We start from the raw sequence: 27,193 nt of genomic DNA, 5'->3' as shown, positions 1-27,193 counted from the left end.
CGCTCCCATTTTGGCTCAACCATGATTTCAATTGTTCATTAAATCTCGACAACCGGCACACATGAACATTATATAAAACAATCTTTATTTTTATTACGTAATATCGTGGAGACCTGTAATTCATACTGTTCCACATCTAAAAAGGCAGTCTTGCCAAATTCAATTCAAGAATACATGATTAATCATGATAGCTCACAGTTTAACACAACCCGTCTTCATGTACCCAGTTATATGATGTGACGTCTCTAATATAACATTTGAAAGATAGAGACCCAACATCATTCCCAATTTCACATGTGGTGCCTATATACTTCAAGCACCTGTACGGGGATACATCTGGTCTGAGGCTGTTCTTCAATATTTCTGCATCGAGCTCTCATATATACAGGTCATGACCTGGGATGTGTGTTCAGATCGCACTGCGTATTCATCGGACATGGGCGTAAATGTCACCTTCGATATATGGTTAGACAGAACAGGATAGGTATCTGTTATGCATGGAACCAATCCATTGGAATTTTTTGGGACCCCATGTCCTTTTGTCATGCCCAGATGTTTATCTGTGTGCTTGTTTAGCATTACTGTAAATATGGAGAGGTTGATGCAGAACTATTGAAGGACAGACTCGGACCAAATGTATCTGGATGCGGAACAGTATGAATTACAGGTCTCCACGATATTAAGTAAGAATAAGAAAGATTGTTTTATATAATGTTCATGTGTGCCGGTTGTCGAGATTTAATCAACAATTGAAATCATGGTTGAGCCAAAATAGGGGCCGTTTAAAAATGCTTTTGAATGGTTCGCTCTGGGGAGCCCCCATTGTGTGCATACAATCTACTAGACCTGAATATCTCTAAAAACGTCACTTTTGTATCCCCCAAACAGGTGATTCTCACACACGCCAATAGAAGCGCTCTGCTGTTCTTGCTCGTTTCTGCCCCGTTCGCTCTCGCGTTTCTACAACAACGCCATCCTTTGCTCCTATACTTCTCTCACCCCCACCCCCCCTCTGCAGCTTTTCCATTTACATGTTCTCCTTGGTCTGGTTTTTGCCAAAATCCCACTTCCGAGTCTTAATTTTGCCTCAAAACATTTCACTGTGTTGCCCAGAGAGACAAAAGCAGTGCAATTGGTTTGTGAAGCTTCACCAATTATTGCAAGAGGTAGCCCGAGTCCCAGAGAGTTGGCCAAAGTTATTTGTGAGTCAAATAACACACTTCTAAATATGATGAAGCTTCACACGATCACGCAAGAAAAGCAGCATGGACAAACATATGGATAAACACACACACATGCACACACACCGACACCCTAGATTGCTTCCGGGTAGGGGGACTATCATTGAGTCTCATTAGGAACAACCCTGCATAACTCAAGCACTGAAGTGTATGTGCTTACATAATGGCAGAAAGAATTATTTAGCTTCCCCACATTATGACTGCAGTTTCCATGACAGTCCTGCAGACGTGTCGACACACTGCTCTGCTGTCAGGTATGAGTGAGAGACTGACGGGGGACTGACACGACAGGAGGCAGTAATACTGAATAATGCATGAGGCTGCAACCTTGCCAGATGACCCATATGAAAGGCAGACAGTTCAATTGGTGCTCAGCATATCCAGGTGGTGGGGGGGGCGCTGCTGTATGAGACCTGCTATCCTCTGCTCTAGCATTTGCAGACGACGAAAGGCTGCTTGTGCTGTCGTTCATATGTGATGTAGTCATGAATTAAATATTTGCCATCACAGTCTGTGCAGAGCAGGTTTTGTAAACAAAATAGGGTGAAGCAAGGGCAAAGGATCTCATTTTGAGGACATCGTCCTTCCAATGTGATCAAAAATGAGCACACTGTTTCCGCAAAACAGAGCGTAGAACAGCATGTGTGAAGTCAAGGGAAGCGCACCGCCATCCCTGTGCTTTGTGATTATTTATCCCAATTAGGCAACAATAACATGTGACTGTTGGCCACCCCTTTAGAAAATACTGCGTGAGTGGTTCATCAAGGCAGGAAGGGGACCTATCAAAGGAGGCCTCAAAAATATTGGTGCACTCTTTTAATTGCAGGTATATATGCTTGTTCTGCAATCTCTAATAGACTATAGCAGGGGTCTGCAACCTTCTGTTCGCCAGTTGTTTTGGACTACAATTCCAATCAGTTCTTGCCAGCATTGTCAATTGTGAGGCCTCATGGGAGTTTTAGTCCAAAACATCTGGAGGCACATTTTGCAGACCCCTGATTTACCATAAGGTTCTTTACAGTGGACTAGAGAAAGATAGTTTCCCGGTTGCAGGAAAGGATATTAGTGGCGCTGTTGCCATGTCCAGTGCATGTGTCAGATGTGACAATCTTGGTGGGGAGGATAGGCTGTCATACAATCTGCAAGCATGAAAGGACTCTATCAGGACATCACAGATTTGTTTGGCAGAGACAGTGCTTTTCAAGGTCATTCGAGAGTTGGGCAGTCACAATTGTTTCCAATTTTAGTCCACACATGGAAACCCACGTAAGGGGCAGTGATTTGCCAGGCAACTCGAGTCTCCATTCGATTGGTTGCAGGGCAGCATTGCAATCCTATGTTTAAAAGCATTGATTGACCTTGCCTTGATCAAAAGATAGATTGGTAAGGGCAGTTGTCTTTGGGGCAATCAGGGGTAGGCGGAAGGCTCGCTCCCTTGTGTTGCACGCATCTGTAACTTGAGGATGAGGGTTTGAAGGATACGAGAGTCTTGGAGATGTCAAAGGTTTGGAGAAAAGCTTTCATCACTCAGAGAGTGTGGATGGGGTAGCTGTGCCGATAATGCATTGGTGGATGCTTAGAGGACTGCAGTCTTCTTACGAAAGATCCATCAGGTCATCTCAGAGTTTTTGGGAGGGTACAGGTAGGTGTTCACAAAATACATTGAATCGTTCCTTGTTTGAAATTTTGACTGTGGAGACCTTTCTTTTGAAGTAGGATTGACTGTCCCTACGCTGCCGCCAAACCTCCATTATGGATATGCCAAATCACTCGTCCCGCAAGGGACACGACCTTTCCTGAACTTTGCGGCAGTGCTCGGTCATGCCATGGAAGGTGTGTGGGCTCATAGCTGAACCACTTCCTCACTTTGACTTTATTTGGCTTGGATTTCCGGCTTCTCAAAGGAGTAACAGCACCACGTGCCAGATTTCCATATTCAACATTCCCTGGTTACTGATGTGGAAGAAGAGAGTTGGCCCAAGGTAAAGTCTTTTAGGAAGTGCAGAGCACCAAATACATGCTTTGCAGGCAAGGAGAAAGGTGGCTCTGATGGCAGTGAACAAAGGATTGAGCGATGGTAAATACGAGAGAGGGAAGTAGTCTCTGGCCCCGTTATCAGTGTTGTTTTTTTAAAGTCCATGTCTTAGGTTGTCCAACTCTAGGCCTCGAGGGCTGGAAACCTGATGGGTTTTCATGATATTCCTCATTAATATTCATGAGGAAAAATGTGCATACATTTAGAATCATTGAATGCAAATGTACCTCATGAATATTAATAAGGGGTATCATGAAATTCCGACATGGATCTGGCCCTTGAGGCCTGGAGTTGGACAGCCATAATATTGACCAAGGCCTCAAAGGAGCCCTGAGCATAGGCACCAATGGGATCTTTGGCCCAATATGAAAATTCCCCCAATACAAACATGGTTGAGTGTTGGTAAGAGGTAGGAGTAGGGAAGGTAGGGTTGACACAAAGCAATGAAGACTGGGAGGTGCTCAATGAAGGCAAAGTGATTTCCATCAGAGGTCATCTAGTTGGGGGCTCAGGAGGTTATCTGTGTTCTGAACAAAAGAGTTCTGAACAAAATCTCTGTACATACTACATTTGAGCGCAGTTACCCTCAGGGGGATCCTTATGATGATGAAAGGTGGCGTATGGGGGAATACAATACCTGGCATTAGTAGTGATTAGTGGTATGGAAAGAGGGTACACTTACGGAAAGACATAACACGACAATGGCAACAACCTATATACAGTGGTATATTCCATTTGAACACTATTCCATATATGTTTATGCTTGGTTGAGCATAGGTGACAGGGAGAGTGTTACGGGTGGTGGCTGTGTCCTCCAGAGCAGGAGGTGCTTTTCTAGGGCCATCTTGAAAGCATCCAATGTGGAGGAGACTTTGATATCCATGGTAGCGAGTTCCAATTGTGTGTAGCAAGAAGGGAGAAGGAGCGCATGAGGTAGCAAAGAGGGGTTGGGAGAAAGAGAGTCTGAAGAAAGCTGCTGGCCATAGAGTGTGAGAGTGAAGCAACGAGAGATAGCGTCATAGAGGTAGACAGTTCTGCAGAGTTAGCCACTCAGTTGCAGTGGTTGATGGGGGGAGTGAGCAGAACAGGGAAGAAGCTAGAGGATGTTGACGGCAAAGTTGATGACTTTGCTCAGAGGGCTAAAGGAGTAGATGGGGTGGCAACTAGCAGGATGGGGCAGTAGTTCAGTCGAGATTAGGCATGGGTTGTACAGGCCTGGTCGGGAGCCCCATTTTGGTACCTTCTTTTTGTAGCCCTGGCAATGCTTTGTGGTCTTCCTAGGAAGTGTATGACTTCTTGAGCAGGTTGTTCATCACCTGGAGGCATGCTGTATGCAGGCATGCAGTGGTAGATGCTGTAGGCGAGACTGTGGAGTACAAGGGGGGCAGTTGAACCTTTAAAGCCCCTCATGATTTAATGAATGAGAAGTGGTGGGTTTTTCCATTCACACAGAGGTTTAGAGAAATTCTTGATCGGCTGCTCATAGAGGAAAGTGTGCTTAGTGTTAGGCACCTCAAGGTTCAAGGACTCGTAATAGTCTGTGTTCCAAAATGTGCATTCATCTTTGCATGCTGGCATACTTTCATGTGACTGGGGGACTGAATCTATTAATCTAACAAAGGATATGTGTTCATGTGTACTTAAACTTCCATAAAATATTGAGACTGGTCTTTCTGTTAGCCATAGGGCTTCTGTCGCTAACCTGAAGAGGAGAGATAACAAAGAAACATGTCCTTCGATCTATGTTGAATTTCTGATAACTCATCTATGCCTTTTGGAAAAGTGCATTTAAACCCATCCTTTAAGGCGTGCCTATCTAGATGGAAGAATGGAAAAGCACAGTGAGTGGCATCTCTGAAGAAGAAATAACAAGGGCGATTGTAGGTGCAACATATGGCAACATGGCGCTCTTGCAGATAGAGTTCAGAATATACAGAACGGGGCATATTTAGAATATTTTTGGATTTAAGTAATAGTTCTCTTCTAATTCTAGAGAAAAAGAATTATGTCAATACATTTTTCTGGGATAGGAGCTGGACAATCCGGCTCCGTGATCCCAAGAACTGGAGCCAGTCAGAAAACTGTGTCTGGCCTAGAGTCACTTTCTGGCAACTGAAGAACATTTAATCATGCTTCCATGTGGTTTACTTGACTGACAAGTTATGTATTTACCTGTCATTTCAAGTATGAACAAAGTCTTTATATCAATTCCAAGATGGCCGATGTAGCAAAATATTGTGAGCTTCGTAGACTAGTAAAAGGAAGAAGATAAAGAAACGCCGAGGAACACAACATTCTATGAATGGCACAAAGATGGGTAAGCTTGTTTCCAGGGGTGGGACAGAGCAGAAACCAAACTTGAAGAGAAAAGGCAGAGAACATGCATATCGAGACAAAACAAAGGGATCCTAAAAGAGAACAAGAGTACCTAAAAGTCTTTTGTGCATTCGACTGGCAGGATTCTTGTTCATTGACAGATGTTACTGTTGACCATAAAAAACAAGTGGTCTAAAGTCAGATTACATTTTAATGAACCATTCGAAGCGGGAATTACAGAATCAAAAAGATCAAAGAGGAATTCAAAGAACTGATCGAACACACAACAGGTCTGGATCAAATGATCCAAACCAGAAGTAAAGACTGAATGGGGCAAGAAGAAAAATCATGTCAGTCTAGTGGAAGGGGTATGATATTCAATTTGCAGGGCACAAAACAGGAATGGTTATGACATTGCAAAATGGCCACTATGCATGTGCACATGGGTACCGGATGCAGGGAGCATGTAGTCCTTTAACATGATTATCGACAGAACATGTGCACACACAGTGCCAATGCTGGATGTAGTCTTGTATGTTTTTTTACCTTCAACATACAAGCACGGCGTTGGACAGCAGGATGTGTAATTGTGCTGACGAGGACAACGCCCATGAATGCTACTCTATTTCAATCTGCTATGACTACCTAGGCATCAGGACGAAAAAGACAATGGGATGTTCCCCTTACCATAAACGCTTCCAGTTATATCCTTTGTAAAGTTCTCCACCATGCTGTGGGCGAAGAGTGTTGTTCCAACATTATCAAGGTAAGTCATATCTGAAAGAGAGCAAATACAACAGAAATCAGATAATCTCTTACCTGATGGACACAATGTTGAAAAATAGTTGCAATTTCTGATATATAGTTGAGATTTGCAATAATCCCAGAACCCAAATGTTTTACACGTAGCAGGGACCAATTTCCTGTTCAGTTGATCACCCTTGGGATATTGCGTAGCGCAGTATCTTACCCCATATCCAAAGCTTCTGGGAAATTAAGTAGCAAAGTTACGGAGCAACTTCTTTGCATGAAGCCTCTGGCCTCTTCATTTGTGGATGGTGTATTGCAAGGTGCTGGCCCCAAGTCCATTGGCGGCCATGCCTGAAGTCAACATGACTGCGACGTCACATAAATAACGTGTGCATAGATGAGGTTGTGTGCCCGCACAAAAAGCCATTATTGCATATTTTTATTTCATGCGATAATTGATGTAGGCCAAGCGGTGGAACTGCACTTGGTGTACTAGTTACGGGGTTGCGGCAGGCTTCAAGCAATGCACTGGCTGCACACCCCACAGAATCCCATGTCTAGAGAAGCAAAAGAAATCTCAATAGAAGAAGCATTCTTGAACCTGACCTGCAAATAACAACTAAAGTAACGGTATCGCGGACACCACTTCCTTTGAATGTATTGGGATACACAGATTGTCCTTGAGTTGTGCAGATGTTTGACTCTTCCCAGTGTTATTAGTTTGAATGGTGCATTTTACACCACAATTTTGGGGAATAGTTGCATAAAAACGTCATAGGATTTACAGGCAATTCTGGAGGAAGAACACCAGACATACTTCAATACTTCAGAATAATACCTTGACAACACTTGGGCAACCAGAGATATACTGGTCACTAACTACTACTTGACGGAACAACATATTTAAAGTAATTGTTAAAATAATATTGTAGCCGGGGTTCATACCAGCTACACACCCAGCGGTGATCACCACATTTGGAGAAATTTAGGTGCATGTGGAAATAAGTGAGAATGATGCCCCACATATGCTTTAGCCTAACTTTGAACTGACAGTGGATCAATCTTCCTCATATATACCACACCAGGCCTCATTCAACCTATACCACATTTATGAATGAACACATTCTCTGCAAAACACAAACATTGGGTCTATAACGAGGGAAGAGCTACTTTGACTCACAGTCCGTAAGGCTGTAGTTGAGCTGCTCAGTTTTGGATGGATCTTGGAATGTAAGGAATACTAGGCATAGACCTGTACTTTTTGGTCTTTAACATACACTGTTTGTCACAAATTTATTTTGCCCAAATTGGGTTTTTAAGTGAATCAGTGATTAAGATTTTTTTTTTACTGTGTTATGGTTTTATTGTATTGTATTTTATTTTGTTATTTGTATAGTGCTCTTTCCCCATTTGTATGGCCTCAATGTGCTTTGTGGTTGGAACGCCCTCAGTTACCGTAGTCAATGTGCAGGAGGTTCGAATAGTTTTAGATTAGGATATGCATGTGTGCATCTTAGCCGTTCTAGGACTTAGGTGGCTGGCTAGGCTCAATTAAGCAGCCCAAAAAGGTCAGGCACGTGGGTGGGGGCTGTTGGTGGTTTGCGATAGAGTGCTATTGTTGAAAAAGAGTCGATGTGTGGCTAGCTATACCGAATTTCTATTAGTTGGTAGTCGCTGTATAATAGTGGCAGAGGTGTTCAGGTATGTCAGGTGTTTCAGTGTGGACGGCTATGTGTGCTGCTAGACCGGAACGGCATAGTCATAGCTGCATTCTACAGTGCATGGATGCTTGGTCGTGCCTGCGGCCTGTGTCCACAGACATGGTGTATGTATACGCACCGTAGGCCTCAATGTTGTTCTGCTGCAGCGATCTTTGTCCAGTGCGGACGGCATGGTCTCATTATTCGTGTTCTATCTGGTGCAAGAGTCGGAGCGGTGAGGACGAGTGAAATGTATTGCATTGTGCCACAGCGAAAGCTGCTGTCTTCCCTGGTGTATGTGTCAGGCCCCGGTTTCACACTATACTTTGGGTACGGGAGCGAGAACCTAGATTTGGGAGTCCGTTATAGTGGTCGAGAGGCCCAAGACTCACAATAAAATTTGGTTATGGGAGAATAGACCTACATTTGAGGGTCCTGTACAATGGGAGAGAGGCCTAGGTTTCATGTACAGTTAGTTTCAAAGTATAGTAGGTAGATATGGCGTAGGTTTCACAATACAGTGGGTTTCATAATTTAGTAGGCAGATATGGGGGACACACCTAGATTTGAGAACACTGTATAGTAGGACAGAGGCCTAGGTTTCACAATCCAATAGGTTAAACGATACAATTTGGGTACAGGGGAGGACACCTAGATTTGAGAGTCCTGTATAGTGGGAGCGATGCCTTGGTTTCCCAGTACAATATGGGTATGTGAGACACACCGAGATTTGAGAGTCCTGTATAGTGGGAGAGAGACCTAGGTTTCACAATACAATTTGTGTACAGGGGAGCACACCTAGAATTGAGAGTCTTGTATAGTGGGAGAGGGGCCAGGTTTCAAACACAGTTGGTTTCACAGTATAGTCGGCAGATATGGCCAGGGTTTCACAATAAAATAGGTTACACAATATAAAAGGCAGATTAGGGGGATACTCCTAGTTTGAGAGCCTTGTATTGTAGGAGAGAGGCCTAGGTTTCAACTGTATGAAATGTTTTAAAGAACATTTTGTGTTTATGATGGGATTTTATTTTTCATCGATATTCACAGTTCTCTCTCAGTATGGCAGAAGCTGATATTCACAGCCCTCGCTAGTTGTTAGCCTGGCATGCTATGTTCTTACGGCACTGCGCTAAAAGTTCTATGAATTAGGCCCTAAATCACTAGGGCAAAGTCACTTTGCACTGCCAATAAATATCCTGATACACAGAGTGGTGCAGAGCACTGAAACAAGAAAAGGGACATGGAGGTCATTCTGGGCCGAGAAGCTGATTTTGGGGTTTGGGGCAGGGGGTGGGAGGGAAAGGGGATGTGTGGGGTGGGATGGGGGCTGTGCGATAAAAAGTAATGGTCATCCATGTTCAGGTTAAGCAGGTTTGCTATGTGGTATTAGTGGCTAGAGAGGCATTTTGGTGCAGTCAGTCTAGTAATTTCTTAGTTTGTCTTGACTTTTCTTTAACTGGGCATCTCTGATAAAGCATTCCTGCTAAATGTAATTACCTGGCATTTGTGTGCTGCCAGTCTAGCTGTTTCTTACTGCAGCATTGTATATTTTTCTGGGCATCTGTGATACAATAACCATGTTAAGTGTTATTGCTTTGACTGGCATTTTGGTGCAACCAGTCTAGGTATGTCTAAATGTGGCCTGGCATGCTAGACCGGTCCACACTGTGCAGCGAGTTGGACATGTTTCCATTGTGGCATGGCATTTTTAATAGCAAAGCATTATATCAATTAAAGCATTAATGTTCCTGTGCACTGTTGGTGACTTGCATGTATTGGATTTTTAGATTGGTGTTACCCTACAAAACAATTTCAAACGCACTGGCCTTTTAGCCAATGTTTCTCAGAAAGTGTGCTGTATAATGCATTAAAACACATATTTATATCTTTCTCCTAGTGCGGTGTACGGCGTACACCTGCAGCAGCACGTTCGTGCTTATTGCGCACACGTGGTAATCTAGACTGGCCCAGAGTGTGGTGCGACCAGTGATTTGTTGCCGAGTTGGAGGGGAGCCCCCTCAGCATGGCTCAAAGGGGGACCCCCACATTTTGTGTTACGCCACTGCAAAGTCATCGTGAACTTTGTTACCATACAACTGGATTATCGTAAAAACCAAAAGCAATTGAATTTGGTGGACAATTTTGCGATTGATTCTGTGGTTACTTTTAACTTGTGACTGCGCTAAACTGAAGGAAGACTGAAACATCATTGATATTTTTGGACTGCCATTTTACTGCTTGCCTGCATATTTCTCTGAATTGCAGACCAGCAAATTAAAAAATAAAAAAAATCTAACAGATGATTTGGTAGCCTGAAAATAAATATGTTGCTTAACTGTGTGTCTGAATATTTGCATGCATTGTGGCCCAGGAAACCTAACGTGTGGCTCTGGGACTTTGCTTTGGAGTCTGAGAAATCATACGTTGCATCACTGCTTGTCTGCACATTTGTTTTTACTGGGCCTAAACAATTCTAGCAGGTGACTGGGAAGCTTCTTCTTCGGGACTTGGAGCATGAAATGTTGTCTACTGATTGTCTACATGTTTGACTGTATTATGACCCAGGAAAGTCTAACGTGATTGAGATACCGTTATTTAGGACACCTGACGTGTGTAAAGTAGCCTCCCAAAATCAATTTGGCCCAATGTGCACTTGCGGGTGGGCGGAGGTTCTCAGGGTATTTTGCTTCTCTGCCTTTGCTTGGACCATTGGGGTTACAGGCTGGGGAAATGTGTAGAAAGGGCACTCCTGCACGTCCCTGCGCATTTAGGTCCGCTTGGGTGGCATGATGGAGGCTTGCAGGTATCTCTGTATGTATGCAGGCATGTGAGGGCTTGAGTCAGTTAATGCCCATGTGAACGTGTGGGTGGGTGTGCGAGAGTGTGCGAATGCATGCAAGGCCAAGCAGAGGAAATCACTTTACCATCAAAGATACATGAAAGAAGGGTGGGAGAGGAGCTACAGCCAGCCACTAGTTCGTTAGCAGTGGCAGGAGCACACACTGCCTATCACTGAATCAATGGCCAGGTTCTGCTGCTTGGTTCAGTGAAGGTGGTATGTAGGCGGGACAGAGGCATGGCAGAGCGAAGTTCACCTGGTCGTGAGGCCCGTGCTTCAGGGCTGTAATGCGGCGGCTGCCGTGAGACACAACAGACAGCCATACTTGGCATGTGCAGGTGCCATGGGGAAGTGAAAGGGCGCCAGTCTTTTTTTAAGGTCTGCCGCCGCTGCTGCCACCAGCCCCGGCTGAGGCACGCCGGGTACTGCCACTAAACCGGGCAGTAGCTCCACCTTCTAATCAGGTGGTGCTGACGCTTTCCTGGTTTAGTTGGCACATGGAAGCATTAACCTCCTTCTGCCAAAATCCTTAAATGTTTCAATTATTATTTACACCTTCACTAACAACTGTATCATTTTACCTTTGCAACACTGTGCTCTTTATCTTGTATACCAACTAGGTATATTAGATTCAGCCTTTAAAACCGGGCATCAACCTCTAGGCCTCCCCTCAGTTGTCATCCACCAATCAAAGCATTCTTGAATGCTTCAACCTGTCTCATTCTTGAACTTCTCGACCTCCCAAAATGTGACCTTTCTACCCTCTACTGGCCTCATCACATTTGAGTCACTCTCAATGGTGTCCAGCACTTTCTATCACCCCCATCATCCCCAGAGAAAACTGTGAGCCTCAATGGACAGTCTACTCTCTGTTCCCTGCTTCTGCAGATCACATGCCCCGAGGGCCTGGGCGCTATCAAGAAATGTAATAATAAATAAATAAATAAATAAACAATCTGGTTAGAGTGTTTGTTCTGCCTTCTTACCCCAGTAACGGAACCTGATCCTTCTCTCGACGAGTTTCCATTCTCAACTACCTTGCCTTGTGCAGAGCTGTGAAAACATGGGTCTTCAAATAATAACTGTGGTATACATTGTGCAATGATAAAACATGATGATGGTGAAAATATTGACAAGAAAAGTAAAGGCCAAGTCCACATGCTGCAAGCACCCATTTTATTGTAGTAATATTAATTCCGATAAAGTCAAAAGGGTCAAAGGTGATATGATTCGGCTGTGTGTGATGATATGATATGATATGGTATTTATAACGCGCCTATACACAAGTGTTTCGAAAGGCGAGGGGGCGAGGGCCAAAGGCTGGATAATGTGACTTCTACTAACCATAGCATTTTGATACATTAATGTCCCTGGTCCAAACCTCCATCCCAGGGCACAAGTCTGACAAGAGTTCAAGGTAAGATGAGTGTGAATGCACCCTAGTGGATCAGCCATCGCTTGGGGAGTGGAAGAGTTGCAATCTACCTCCAGCCGTTCATTGGCCTGTCATATATTGAGTGCCAGCCAATCGCATGAGAAAGATGTGTGAAATCATCAACCACAATGGAGCTGATAAGTGCCAGCAACATCCGCCCCTTTAACCCTAAGGGCATGGGAACGCCACGCAATCAGCAGACATTCGTACAGACATTCTTACGTGCAAAGAGATTAAGGGCCTCATCATCGTATTACTGTCAGATCACGGGCTGAGCAGTAAACGTAATTCCCCATTCCTCCTTGGGTCCATTGGGGAATCAGTGCAGTTACCACCGGCGGTATTACTGTGTGGCAAATGCACCGAAAATGTGCATCTTTCAGGCACATTTACCCCCAGCTTTGAGCCGGTGTAAATGCTGGCACACTTGTGATTGGGCGGATCCTTAAATGTGGCGGTACTAGCTTTGCCTCCGCATTGAAGGGCTACCGCCCAACTCGTGATGAGGCCCTAAGTCTTTTATCTACTGCCTATTAGTGACTAAATATCTGTGTCTCTCACTACAGACCCTGTTTTTCACTTAAAGCAATGATTGTGCAACTCCTGGTCCAAAAACCATGGTTGCATAATATCAGAAAAGCTCACAGATACATTTCTAAGCCTGCCAGCAAACTGTGAGATCAACCAAACCGTGACACTTACAGAAAAGCTCACAGATACATTTCTAAGCCTGTCAGCAATCTGTGAGATCAACCAAACCGTGTCACTTACAGAAATGCTCACAGATACATTTCTAAGCCTGTCAGCAATCTGTGAGATCAACCAAACCGTGTCACTTACTGAAAAGCTCACAGATACATTTCTAAGCCTGTCAGCAATCTGTGAGATCAACCAAACCGTGTCACTTACAGAAATGCTCACAGATACATTTCTAAGCCTGTCAGCAATCTGTGAGATCAACCAAACCATGTCACTTACTGAAAAGCTCACAGATACATTTCTAAGCCTGTCAGCAATCTGTGAGATCAACCAAACCGTGTCACTTACTGAAAAGCTCACAGATACATTTCTAAGCCTGTCAACATTCTTCTTCTTGGACCCCTAGCATGCATGGAAATTCCCAGCAAATATGAGCCTGTTGCAGTTCTTGTTGAAAACGAATATCGCACTACCTGATTTTTTCTTTAAAATATTCTTCCAATGGCCTGTGATTTTTGGATGCTGAGATAGCCTCTAACCTGGTGAACTATTTTTGCCATGCGGATAAATGCATTCATAGGGTTACGGCAGGCTACAACAACTCTGAGGTGTGTACAAACAGGATACTATCAGAGAATGTCATTACCTGTCGTGGTGCAATGGTGCAGTGCACTCCCTCAGCATTTGTTTGCTCTGTATATTCAGACTTTCAAACAAATTAAAAGCAGCATATATATGAATAACGTGCCTTTTTGCTACCTCGATGTTGAGGGTAAACTACTCTAGAGCCAGCTATTCTGTCAATTTTTTCGGGTTCATCTAAATATTTTCCGGAAATAGAACACATGGCAGAATTTTTTGCAACTTTATGGAACACAAACTAAATTCCACTAAAACTAAGTTTATTTTACGTAATATTAAAAGCCAAAACTCAAATTTCCTTACTAGCAAATGTTGTTATTTGGCCAATTAATACAAACATACTTTAATGCTACATTTATTCGTAACTATGTACACATATATAATGAAACAATCACATTTATTCAAACAATAAGCAGGCCTCCAGCCTCTTTTCCTTTGCAGTTGGTGAGCAGGTGCAAGTGGATCGAGGTCACATTGCCTAAGCCCTGCCCACCTGTCAATCACTAATAAACTGTTGGCCGCATTCCTTTTGTTTGGCCCTTTTTCCCCACTCAAGCAGCCCTCCAGCATCTTATACTTTGATATGATATGATGAGTCATTTATAACATGCCTGTACACTCGTGTTTTTAGGCGCAAGAAGACAATGAAGGAAAGACAGAAGGAAGACAAAACAAATTAGTGAGCATGTGTAAGTGGATCTAGGTTATGTGCTCTTAGCTCCACCCACTTTCCTATGCCCTTCCTCTTCCTTTCTGCTCTGAAGTCTTGGATCAAGGGCATCTCTTGCCTGGGTGTCTGAAGGGCAGGTGAAGAAAAGGGCAATTCCTGTTTGGACCTGTTCGACTGGGAGGCCCCAGGGACCGAGCCCCTGCTCAGGCAACAGGTAAGCATGCGCTGACATGTATTTTCTCCCTCCGTCCCCACAGGCCATCCCCACCAACATCAGGCAATGTCATCACCCCTCCTCTAAGGCATGGACTCTGCATTGCAGTAACCTCACCCACATCCGACTTAAGCCCATCAGCACCTCCTCATCATCCACAACATGAAAGTTGATGCTAACCAACGTCCGCTCAGCTATCACTCAAGAGGAATACATCGCCAACCTCATCACTACACATGACCTTGATGCCATTTTCATCACTGCTACCTGGCGGACACTGACCTCAACCCACTTCCTATTCGTCCTTGTTCCCGACGATTACAGCATCCAACATAGAGACTCGGCGAACAAGTCAGGTGGAGGACTCACAGTCATCCACAAGACCTCACAAGACTTGACGTCGACAACACTGGCTCCTTCCAAGTCCTCTCCAGCAAATTCCCACTCTCCCCACTGACATAGTCACCTTCCATCTCATGTACAGACCACCCAGACCCAACACTGCCTTTACTGGAGACTTCATCTACCTGGTCTCCACCGTGTCCCTCAGGCATGCCAACAACATCTTCCTAGGTGACTTCAACCTCCCAGGCAACAAGGCCACCAAACCAATGAAGGAAACTCTCCTCGGCCTTTTTCACACCCTGAGCCTTACACAGCACACAAAAGACCCAACACATGAGAAAGGTAAAACCATCAACCTAATCATCACTGCACTGCCTTCCCTCCACTACAGCTCTCCTCTCCCGTTTGACTGGTCTGACCACCTGGCCGTGCTTTCAAAATCCTGCACACCACCCCAGGAAAGCACTCCCAGCAGAAATGCATCAGACAAAACTGCATGTCCTTCAAGAACTTCCTGGTGGAAGCCCTCATTGATGCCCTTGCCAACCTCCACCTCAAGTGGACCGAACACCCCTAACCGAACTGTGACTCTCTACTAGAAACACTCAACGCCACCCTCTCAGCCTCTATCGACCAACTGGCACCTTTGAAACAACACACCTGCAAACTGAAAACATCAGCACCCTGGTACCAGCAAGCACTCAACCTAAACAAAAGAGTCATTAGGAAACGAGAGTAAACCTGGCAGCACTCCAGGACCACATCCGACCTGGCACTCTTCAAGGAACTCCAAGCAACCCACCGAGAACTAATAAACAAAGCTAAAGGCTCCTACTATCAGTCATGATTTGATGGATCTTAAGTGGTTTTGCACTGAGAAAATTGTAAATTGAACAGACGGAAGAATAGCAAAAAAATGAAGCTATAAAGAATGTATGTGGATTTTTCTGTTGAAAACGCTGCAGAGTGGGCTTAATTCATCTGAAGACTGGAATTGGGAAGGTAATTGAGCATGTTGCAATATTGACTTCTCTTCTCTTATCTTATCATTTAGATCACTTGAAGTGATACATCTATTTGCATTTTTTAATCAGTTTATTTTGTATTATTTTATTTTCATTTTCCTCTCAATGTATACATTGAAGATAATATGTTTCTTTTTATTGGGGTAAATACAGCATCCAGCAATGATTCTGGTTCTGAGCGGTTACACAGTGTCTAGTTAACGGAGATGTTTACCATCAATGATTTCAGGCTAGCACATTTGGACATCGCACATTTGGTGACATAGGTTCATTATTCCATTCTTTATTTTCATGGCCACCTGGACAATCTTGCCTCCGTGTCTTGTCAAGTAGGGACATGTGCGATCTGCCCACGATAGCAAGCAGGAGGGCTATATGTAACAGCAAATGGCCATTACAGAAACCACACAATTCTCCTTTATTGTTTTAATATTGTCTACTTGGTTTATATAGTTAAGCAACCCTAACAATTGGTGTGCAATTTTCACACTTTATTCTTTAATAATCACTTGATTTACAATTCTGGCGGTGCCTGTTCCATCTTGGCATGCCGGGGTATGGGTTTTTTCTTCCTCTTTTTCCATGCTGCCTAGGACACCAAACATGGCCCGGCAGTTTATTTATTTTCTATGTAGCTGAACTGAAAGCTACAGAGGTTATCCAGGTGATTAGCCCCAGGCTGATAGAAGGAGGATTACATATGTAAAGAAGTGGTATGTGGAGATGTTAATTTCAATTTTTTAATGAACCGTTAGCCCGGTATATAGACTGATGCATTTGTGTGCTTCTGTGTGCTCCTTTCCATGCAGCATACCTTTCTGTGGAATTACACTGGGACTGTATGATTTATTCATGAATACGGTTTCTGCAGCTCCCATTTCTGCTGTTTAATACTTTGGTAAGGCTGTTAAAATTATGGGCCTTTCTGTTCTCTTGGTTTGGGCACATTTCGGCTGTTTTGATGTCATCATTGGTTTTCTTTATGTGTCCCAGGCAGTTTGGAAATTTCCTTTGGTTGATGACATTGCCCTCGGTGAGGCTAGGAGGGGCGTGGTCATTTTCCCGTGGACCGCGTTATGTTGTGTTCTGCTCCAGTGTTCCATTGGTGACAATGAGGAGGTCCCTTTAAGGCATCCCCGCTCACAGGGTTTTCTGTTTATATGTTTTAGTGGTGGTGGATGGTTGATAAATTGGTGATAGGTGATCACTCTGTTGGTGCATTATTTTAAGTGGTTAGTTTTTGTAAAGGTGATTGCCACTGGTTGTTTGGATGAAGGGATGTGGATTAAGTTCTGGTTTTTCCTTTCCTTTCATGAGTTGAATGCATATAGAGGTAATGTACTTTTATTTCTCTTATGCAGGATTCGTAATAGTATATGGATACCTTGTGCTATATTGTTCTGGGCTGTTTGTGAATTATATGGCCTGGATGTAAGTAAAGATTATGCATCTGAAAATTTGATTTTACATCATTTTATACAACTGATGATGCATTGTGTGAATATGCCTATATATGAGTTTTATAGGTTTTATAATTTCCCTGATGAAGACGTTTCCAAATCAAGTACCAACGTCAAAATTCGTCTGCGTTTTGTTCTGAAGTAGCAGGAAGTCAACTTCATCAAGTCAAGCTAATTAGTTCATTCCTGGCTACACATTAATTCATTTTTCAACTGATATTGTTTTTTGAGCTGTATTGTTGTGATATTCACAATACATTTTTTTCTGGTATATGGTTTTATGCTCACAATAAATTTGTAGTAAATAATTTGAGTGGGTGTGGTATATGAATTGAGCGTGGAACATTTTTTGCTGTTGTATTTTGTCAATTGTGTTTTTCAGATATAGTTGATGAGTTTCTTAATTTTTGTATAAAATACAATAACATTTGCTTTAGTAATTGAGCAAATCATTTAATTTAGTGTTGATTTATTGTTCCAGACTTTAATTTTCAGGTTGTTCTCCTACTATCAGGACACCAAAGCAGAAGCCAGCAACAAAAGCAGAGCCTTCTTCAACCTGCTACCTGACCCTGCCATACCACACTTCATCAAAGAATCCACCGCCTCAACACTGTCTTCATCGACAAAATCAGCAAGATTCACCACCACATAAACACCAGCTCTGCATCCACAGACCCACCTCACGCCTCTCCTCAGGAAATATCCACACCGTGGACAACATTCAAAACACTTTCTACAGAGGACCTGGTAGAAACCCTAGGCTCTTTCAAAGCCACATCATATACAGACAAGATTCTCCAAGCACCCAACCTCAAGACCCTCACTGCAGAAGCTCTTCTTCCATACCCGGAGATCATCAACAGCTCCCTAACTCAAGGCCCATTGACACCAAAGACAGGACAAATCCTCCATCTACTAAAGAAACCCATTATGAATCCTGAAAATCTGTGTAACTATCGTCCCATCACCAATTTTCTCTTCCTAGGTAAGATCATCGAGAAAGTGGTAGCCGTGCAACTGTAGCAACACATCGACACCAACAGTCTCCTCCAAACCTACCAGGTTCAGACCAAGATGTAGCATGGAGACAGCAAGCATACAGGAGGTCGATGATGACTTCAACATCCTTGATGACGCCACCCCTGCCTCCTGGTTCTGCTTGACCTCTTGGCTACTTTCAACACAGTAGACCATCAGGCACTGACAGACACCCTATACCAGCGCATTGGGATCAGCAACCTTGTCCTACGCTGGTTCAAGTCTTACCTCGCCATCTGCCAACAGTTTGTTCGGTGTCCAGTCAAAGGGTTGAATACATTGTTTCAAACAGCAATAGTTTCGAATCAAAAGGAACGGAAAAAAAAATTTGAATGCCTTTTTTAAATGTCTTTTTTTTGCCTTCGTATAGTAAAAAATACTAGTTTTTACCCAAAAAACAGGGATTTTGGGGGACTCCCCCCAAAAAACAAAAAAAAGTCCATTCGGATTTTATTTTCCGATCCTTTTCATTCGAAACTATTGCATTCAATCCTTTTGTAGATAAACCTTTCACTATAAACCCTTTGTTCAGATGGACTCCCCTAAATCACCAATACTACCTGTCTCCTGTGGAGTACCGCTGGGTTCTATCCCCTTCCCGGTGATTTTCAATCTATACATGGAGCCGCTGGGAGCCCTCCTAGCCACACACAACATCCACATCCACCAATATGCCAATGACACACAGCTATACCTCAAGACTGACTTCATCAAGGACATCCAAAGACTCAAAACCTGCCTCTCGCTGATCCAGTTTGGATGTCCAGTGCACACTCAAAGCTCAACCCATCCAAGACTAAATTTCTACTCCTCACTAACAACAGCGTACACCCAGACAGACGGACCTGGCTATAAACCATGAACCCTGAGGGCTTCATACCTGAGTTCACCTTCCACGCCAAGTCCCTCGGTTCCACATCGACAAACATCTCTCCTTTAAGACAGACATAGCTAAGAAAACTCAGACAGTTTGGTATCTGCTCCCCCTTCCTGGGCAATGTCAAGCCCTTCCTCCCTCCGTCATCCTCCCTTGTGCCCCAGAAGTGTCCTGCACATTGCTGCATGCCTAATCAAGGTATACACAGCTACAGTTACATCACCTCATCCCTCATTAACATTCACTGGCTCCAACTGCATTCACAAATCTCCTTTATGTCTTGCTGCATCTTCTATAAGGCTGTCACCCTCAAGTCAACCAGCCACCTTGCGGATAAACTCAGAATCTCTGGCAGATAGAACATACCAGAAGCCAGGACATGTGCAGATTTGAAATTAATCAGGGCAAAAAGTAAAGGAAAAGATAAAAAGCCTTTTCTGCCTATGCCCCAAGACTATGGAATCTCTTCTGCATCAGACTTGCACCCACACTCTGACAATAAAGAAAATAACTCAAGAATCACCTCTTCAAGGAGTCTCTCCTCCTCAACACCTAGGCCATCACATCACCCCCGCACCATCTGACGCGCTAGACGCTGTCTGCCCCTCTTCTCCCCGCCACCCTTCACAGCTGTAGCCCTCCTCTGTACTCCTCTGTATCCTACCCCCGCTGTATATCTGTTTTGTTGTTACCTCAGAAAAGCTCTCTCTTATTCATCTCTACTGTTGTATGCCTCTGTAAAATGGTCCATTGTGTGTCTGTATTGTTGTATACTTCTGTAAAGCGCTCTGTTGCTGCTGAAAGCTAGGTACATATTCAATAAATACAATAATACTAATAATTATTATTATAATAATATTAATAATGAAAGCACCACCCATTAGCACTAATGTGGCACATAAACTGAATTACAATATTGATATTACTGTACCACCCATCTATGTACCATCTGCTTTCTTGCTAAATGTCAACCAACCATCTCATCTTCGATTTGGCAAAACAAACAACACCAATGTACATAGAGATATATTCAACTTCCTCTACAGAGAGGATGCTAGGCCCAGTGCCTTCCCTGGTTTCAAACAGTATTGTTTGCCTGAACTGACACAAAGACTAAGGTCATCATTGTGAGGTCTGTATATCTTTTGAGACCATGTATGCATGCATGAATTGTGCTATTGCATACAGAAATATCAGGATCTCTGTCCTATTTTGACTTTACTGTCCTACCGTTGGTGAAACTTGCATACATACAACCTGAGAATTATTGTTTACATTTCTCCAAATTGGGAACTGGATGTCCAGACTTAAAAGAGGAAATTCTCGAGAAATAATAAATTCAGTCTTGGAAATAGGCATTGATAGGCCATCACATCAATACGCTTCTCTCATGCAACAACCACACACATTAATAGTAATGTTTTTAAAGAAAATTTCAAAAATTGGAAAAAGAGTTAAATATTATTAATTTGCAAAAAATAGATTAACATACTATAATATGGATTAACCATTTGAGTGGCCATAGTCTGTACATATACACTTTGCTACAAAGAAGTCTAGGTTTGCCAAAGGACATTTGTATATCTATATCTATATTCACTGAAAAAAAAACCTTAGTTAAAGGGACATTAAGGTGAACATTTAATGTATTAAAATCCTTGATATGGAGCACACAATTCAGGCAAAGACTCCTTAACTACTTGCCCTCAGTTGCGCAGCGTATGACTGCAATTATCACATCAGAGATTACATCAATGATGAGATCACTGGTAACATCGCCATATACATCAAATATGAGATCACTGATTACATCAGTGATGGCATCACTGATGACATCAGACGTAACATCATATATGACGTGACTCATATAAGCAGTGATTACATGAATTCCATTTTCAACGTTTAGTACTATTTTCTTTTACATAAACTATATACATATTTTCAAAGTACATTTTATTCTGCTGTCATTTCTTTACATTTAGTGTATGGTCCACAATTTGAAGTACATACAAAAATGATTACAACGAAACATAGTATAGTAGATTAATTTCCTTTGGCATGTCTTCTGTCAGAGTGGAATACAAATTCATAATTAATTTAGAAAAGAAATAACTGAAAGTAATATAAATCCAATCACATGTCTGAAAGTAATTGTTAGATTTCTAAGCTTCATTACTTTTGTATATATTGAATTATGTAGTGTTAATGATTTATTTTGAAAACCTATGCATATAATTCTTATAATATGTCACAATACATAAGTAGATGTGCTTTGTTTGACATGTACTTTTTTAATGCTTCTAATTTAGAAAACAATATATTTATATATTATTTTTTATAATAAGCACAATAGAAAATGTAAATCGATACATTTAACATTTTCCTAACACTTAGGATTCAACATGTTTCTATTTCTATCTATTCCTATTATCAATTCTTTACTACTGTATATATCTTACAAATATATAAAGTACATTTGACTCAATCATTTACATTATATGGAATGTACTATTTTCTTTGCTTGCTATTAAACAAATTAAAGTGATTTCTAAAATATTACACAATTCTATTTTAAATGTAATCCTTTAATACATACTACAAATGAATGTACCACAAGTACTCAAATCTACTGAGGCGATACGCACTGAGGCGGCAGGATGACCCTGTCGGTAACAGCCAGCCACCCAAGTTAAGGGCCCAAGTAAAGCGAGAGGACCTTAACAAGGGTGGCAGTGTCATTATCGACAGGGTCGGCTCACCGCTGAGGGATATATAACCATTAGCACCTGTGTAGTTCTCTACACAGGTGCTAATGATGTCTTTGAGAAAGGTACCTTTGCTGCACTGCCCGGCCCCGCCCCGTGCTGTCCCATGAAGTCCTTTTTCAATGTTGATGACTGGCATCATCAGCATTGAAAATGGGCTTCGGGGACAGCATTGTGTGATGCCGGGCCATGCAGCAAAGGTAAGTTTCTTTTTAAAAACACATTTTTTTTAAAAAGACACGGACAACCGGCTATTCAGCTGAATACTTTCAGCTGTAGTGACTCGAAGTGGAAGTCCACTTTCTATGATTCGCTGTCTTCTCCCTGTTTGGGAGATAACAGCCAGTAACAGAAAGTGTGGCAGAGGCCGATTGCCCAACATATTAGCATGAAGGGGGCCACTCCACTGTCCAGAAGTGGCCCCTAGCCTCACGAGGCCCACAAAATTTCAAAGGTTCCCAGCACTCCCCTGCAAAACACAATGAGGCCGCTGGAGTGTCCTGCACCCCTGCAGACTCACCATTTATCGTAATTGTGCCCACCCCACCTGCTCCCACATTTGACCTCAGGCCACCGGTGCAAAGCCGGTGGCCCAACATGTCAGTATGAAGGGGCCGCTCCACTGTCCGGGATCGGTCCCCAGCAAAATGGGGCCATCAGGGGGGACTTTGCTCCTAGGCGGCCTCCAACACACAGTGAGGCCGCTGGGGTGTTCTGCATCCCGGCGGCCTCAACATTCCTCCAATCGAGTCCCCCCATTTGATCTCGGGTTAAAAATTGTCTTGCCACCAATGGAAAAGAGGCCCACAGGTGCGAATTGAAGTTAATTCCTTTGGTGAAAGACTGTTGAAATGCTGCATATGAGGGAGGTTTTTGAAAAAATGTAATGCAAATTGTGGAATTTAATGAATATTTGCTCCACAATAATGCTCAAAATTACTAGCCGCATAGTGAAGTAAATCATCAAACGGGCTGGCATTGGACAACAAATTGGCAAACTTTGACTCATAAAACTGGCCCACATTAGCATTTTGCATTTTTGGTTGGACATTGCCCCATTGCCCACTCTGAGCCTGGATCTGTGGCCACCGGCTTTGCCTCAATATTGCAGCAGCCAGTGGGCGTTGGGACTTGCATGCCAGAGGGGAGTGATTTGCAGGGTGGGGGGAGGGGGAGTTACAGGAGACAGCTCATTATTCCAGTATTCCCTAAGTGTGTGGTTTCAGACTTGAAGAATAGAGTTAACTGCTTGCTGCTTGTAATTGAAGCCTTGTCTCATTAGAATGATTTGCTCCCGGTGCCTGCACCATACAAGCGCCACATCCCCCCTCCCAATGCCAATGAGGCCACCTGGGGTCATCCAATACTGCAGCCTTCCAACTGATGGTCATGTGTTTGGGGGGCCTATGGCGAGCCTCGTGCGGTTGGCCAAGGTGTAAGGAAGATGGAGGGGCACTGCCAGTAGGTGCAGCAGCCCCCATCCGATGGAGGACACAATATTGGGGCCACAGTGCACAATGCGCAGTGGCCTCTGGTCAGTGCTGGGGTCTTGGAGTCTGGCTTGGGAGAATAAGGGTGGGTGCTGCGAAACCCTCTTTGAAATATTTGTTGGCCTGATGTGCTGGGGGAGATGAGGCAGAGTGCTGAAAGTCGATGTGTATTTGTGCCAATCATTGGTGTACCCTACTCTCACCCTCTCACACATGATCCTTTACTTTTAGTCTTGCAAATGACCTACAATTTTGGCACCAACCAAGAAAGCTCATCTCCGTGACCAGCTTGCAATTCCACCTTGATGCAAATCACTGCCTAGTGCCTACGAATCAGGTGAGTACTATGGGGGTTGCTGGGGAGAGGGGGAAGAATGTTCTATTCAGGGGAAGCTTGTGGTCGAAGGTCACCACTCTGTGTGTATTCTGATAAATAAGAGGGGGCTATATTACACCTGCCACAGCCCGTGATGCAAATACCTCCCTACTCCTGGCAAATTCAAACCCTGTTTTTTTCATTGAATGCTCATGTTTCCTTTTAAAATATGTGTACATTCCTTTTTTAGAGAGGGTTTTTTACCAACATTTTGAAGTAAAACTGAATCCTGCTTCAAAGCTAATATTCGATACAGCCCTGCCAAAACATACTGTTAGGTGTGACGTTTGCTTTACATTTGTTTCTGTCACCAGTACGAGATTCTGAATTGCATAAGGCCCACTCAGGCAACAGTTAGGAGACATACTGAGCAAAAACCCTATCCCTGGCCCAAAGCAGCAGAGCCCCTCATTGTCAGTATGAGTTGCTTCGAGAAGAAAACAAGCCCTGTTTGTGATTACTTTGCCATTAAACTGGATGATAACTCCAAGGCGGTGTGTTCTGTGTGCGCAGAGGTTTTGTCTTGTGGTTCTGCAAACTCTAAACTGTGCAGCACATCTGCACTGACAAGTCAAGTGCATGCAAAACATCCCAATGACTTTGCAATATATGAAAAGAAAAAAAAGAGGCTGTTGTAGGAAGAACCACCAGCAGTGTGACTCCCGTAAAGTGCAAGAAGGCATTGCCACAGCTGTCCATTCAAGATTGCCTAAACAAAAAGCAAGTCTGGCCTCAGGACAACCCTTCCACTCATGATGTGCATCACAGTACTGGTGAAAGGACCGCATTAGACTTGCAACTATTTTCTGTTGTTGAGGATGTGGGTGTTGTGCATTTACTAAATACACTGGAGTGATGGTACAAAGTACCCTCACATAAATATTTTTTGACTTGAATCATCCCTGACCTGTACGAAAAAGTTTGTCAGTATATTGGAGCTGAGGTTCAGAGCGATGAGAAAATAGAATTTACTGTAGACCTTTGGACCTCTGATAGTACAGTGAAATCTTGTATGAGTTTAACAGGACACTAACTAGCCAGTAACATGAAAAGGCATGGAGTTTTATTGCAATGTGAGGCTGTTGAAGGAGGCCATATTGGTGCTAAAATAGGCTTGGCATTCGAAGAAATGCTTCAAAGGTGGCAAATTAGCCATTCTAAAGGGCAAGTGATTCTTCGGGATTATGCAGCAAACATGTGTAAGGCTTTCCGAAATGCAGATTGTGTTAGTGTGGGGTGGTGTGCGCATACCATACAGCTTTGCATCAATGATCTGTGGCAGAAATGCTGTTGCATGCAAGAACACTTGTTGGTCATTTCAAACATTCGAGATCCTGGCACGTCTTGCTTGCACTTAATCCATGAATAACCAATAAATAAATGAAATGCATCATCCATCTCCTTGGTTGTTCCTGCTGTCAAACCTTTAAGGTCCTACCTGGGATCTGGTGAGGTTAGGGACACTGGTGTGAAGCTTGTGAAAACAGAGTTAATGAAGGCAGTAAAAGCAAGGTTTAAAGCCATTGAGGACATACCTATCTACAGGAATCGAGCCTCGGTTCAAATAAAAGAATTTCAGTAACCATGCTGTGGAATAGTGCCAAATTTGCAACCCACTCTACTGCCTTAACACTGTGTAAAGAGACCTCGCACCATACTGTGGGGCAACCTGCAGACCCTGACTTGCAAGACTACCATATAGAGTGATAATGTCTCTTTAGTTTTCTCAAAAATAAAAAAGACAGATTTAGAAAGACCGTTCTAAGAACACTCAAGGCAGTCTTTCTAAATATTAACTGTCATGCCCCTACCGCATAAGAGTGTGTGCAGGGGCTGCCAGGCAGGCCGGAATGGGCAGGGGAAGACAGTTATGAGGTGCTTGTGTGCCTATGTGTATGCTGTGTGTTTTTAGTGGGGTGTGGATGGGAAGACGGTATGTGGCTGCATGTGTTTTGGTGTATAGGTTTGTGAGTTTGCTTGCAGGGTGGTGTGGAATAGTGTTTCTTGGGTGCAAGGGAGGTCCGGGTGAGCGAGTGCATGCGTGTGTTTGTTTGTGTCAGTATTGTGCTGGAGGAATGGGGGTTGTGTTGCGTGAAACACTCCAAAATAGCGATTGTTCCATGTTTTAAATGCTGCACAAAATCAGTCAAAAAAAGTAGGTGTTTTTGGTGTGCAACCTTTAAAATGTGGAATAATCACAAGGAACCAAGACAACGAGCAACCACCTAAAAAGAGTGTTCCACCATGTGGCATATGGGCCTTCTCGGATAATGTTGTTCAGCTGTGTAGACACTTATTTTATTTTATTTATTTATTTTATTTGTGACATTTATAAAGCGCACTACAGCCCAGAGGCATCGAGGCACTGTTGCATATGATTGTCTTGGGTACAATTTAAGGCTTGGTTCAAGGTTATGGTTGTTGCATAAAGGATACATACACAGGCATTTTGAATATAGGGAATTAATTACTTCATTTGGGAAACTTACATAAAGATTTCATATGGTAAAGCAAAGTTGATATAAAGAGGTGTGAATCACCTGACACTGGGTAGGGTAACATAGAAGAAGAGTGTTATCAGCTGAACTGTCTCTTCATTTAGCAAACATCAAGAGCATTTATTACTATGTTATACAATTAGCCTGGTCTTTATTGCTTTATGAAATGCTTGATGTGAATCAATCCTCGTGATGTGAGGGGGTAGAGAGTTCCAGTGGGTTGCAGCCATGGTGGGGAAGCTAGTGCCTCCTGCTCGAATTCTACGTGTTTTAGGGATAGCAATTAGATTGGTGTAGGCCGTTCTAATGGGTCTTGCAGAGATAGGTTTGGATATTCTTTGCACAAGGTAAGTAGGTGCCCGGTTACGAACACATTTGTGCGCAAGGGCAAGGGTTTTAAAGATGATCCTCTCTTTGGCTGCAAGCCAGTGAACCTGTTTCCTGGTCTCAGAGATATGGTCCTTTCTTGAGATCCCAGTGGCAGCCCTGAATGCATTATTTTGTACTATTTGGAGCTTGGACATATTACTAGCCGAGAGCCCTACAAAAAGGGCATTACAGTAGTCCAATTGGGAGCCAATTATTGCTCTTGCAATGGTGACACTGTTCTGAGAGAAACGGTCTGGCTGCAGTAAGCAATTTGGCATGATATGCTGAGGTAGAAGCAATGGCATTAACATGCCTATTCATGGTGAGGTTAGAGTCGAGATATACACCCAAGGTCTTGACATATTGGGATACCTTGTTGTGAATATTACCAATCAGGAAGGAA

At 43.2% G+C, this 27,193-nt stretch overlaps 1 protein-coding gene across 1 annotated transcript in view; it reads right to left on the bottom strand.

The window, feature by feature from the left end:
• MOCOS (molybdenum cofactor sulfurase) overlaps positions 1-27,193 on the bottom strand; it is an 819,339-nt gene that overhangs the window by 697,617 nt on the left and 94,529 nt on the right. Inside the window, exon 2 of the mRNA XM_069620525.1 lies at positions 6,280-6,369. Within this exon, the coding sequence (XP_069476626.1) occupies positions 6,280-6,369 (90 nt within the window). The remainder of the gene's footprint in view (positions 1-6,279; positions 6,370-27,193) is intronic.

This window comes from Ambystoma mexicanum, chromosome 5q, assembly GCF_040938575.1.
Source record: "Ambystoma mexicanum isolate Mex_15411 chromosome 5q, UKY_AmexF1_1, whole genome shotgun sequence".
Taxonomy (NCBI): domain Eukaryota; kingdom Metazoa; phylum Chordata; class Amphibia; order Caudata; family Ambystomatidae; genus Ambystoma; species Ambystoma mexicanum.
Note: the sequence above shows the minus strand (reverse complement) of the source record. Positions and strands in the feature narration are given on the sequence as shown.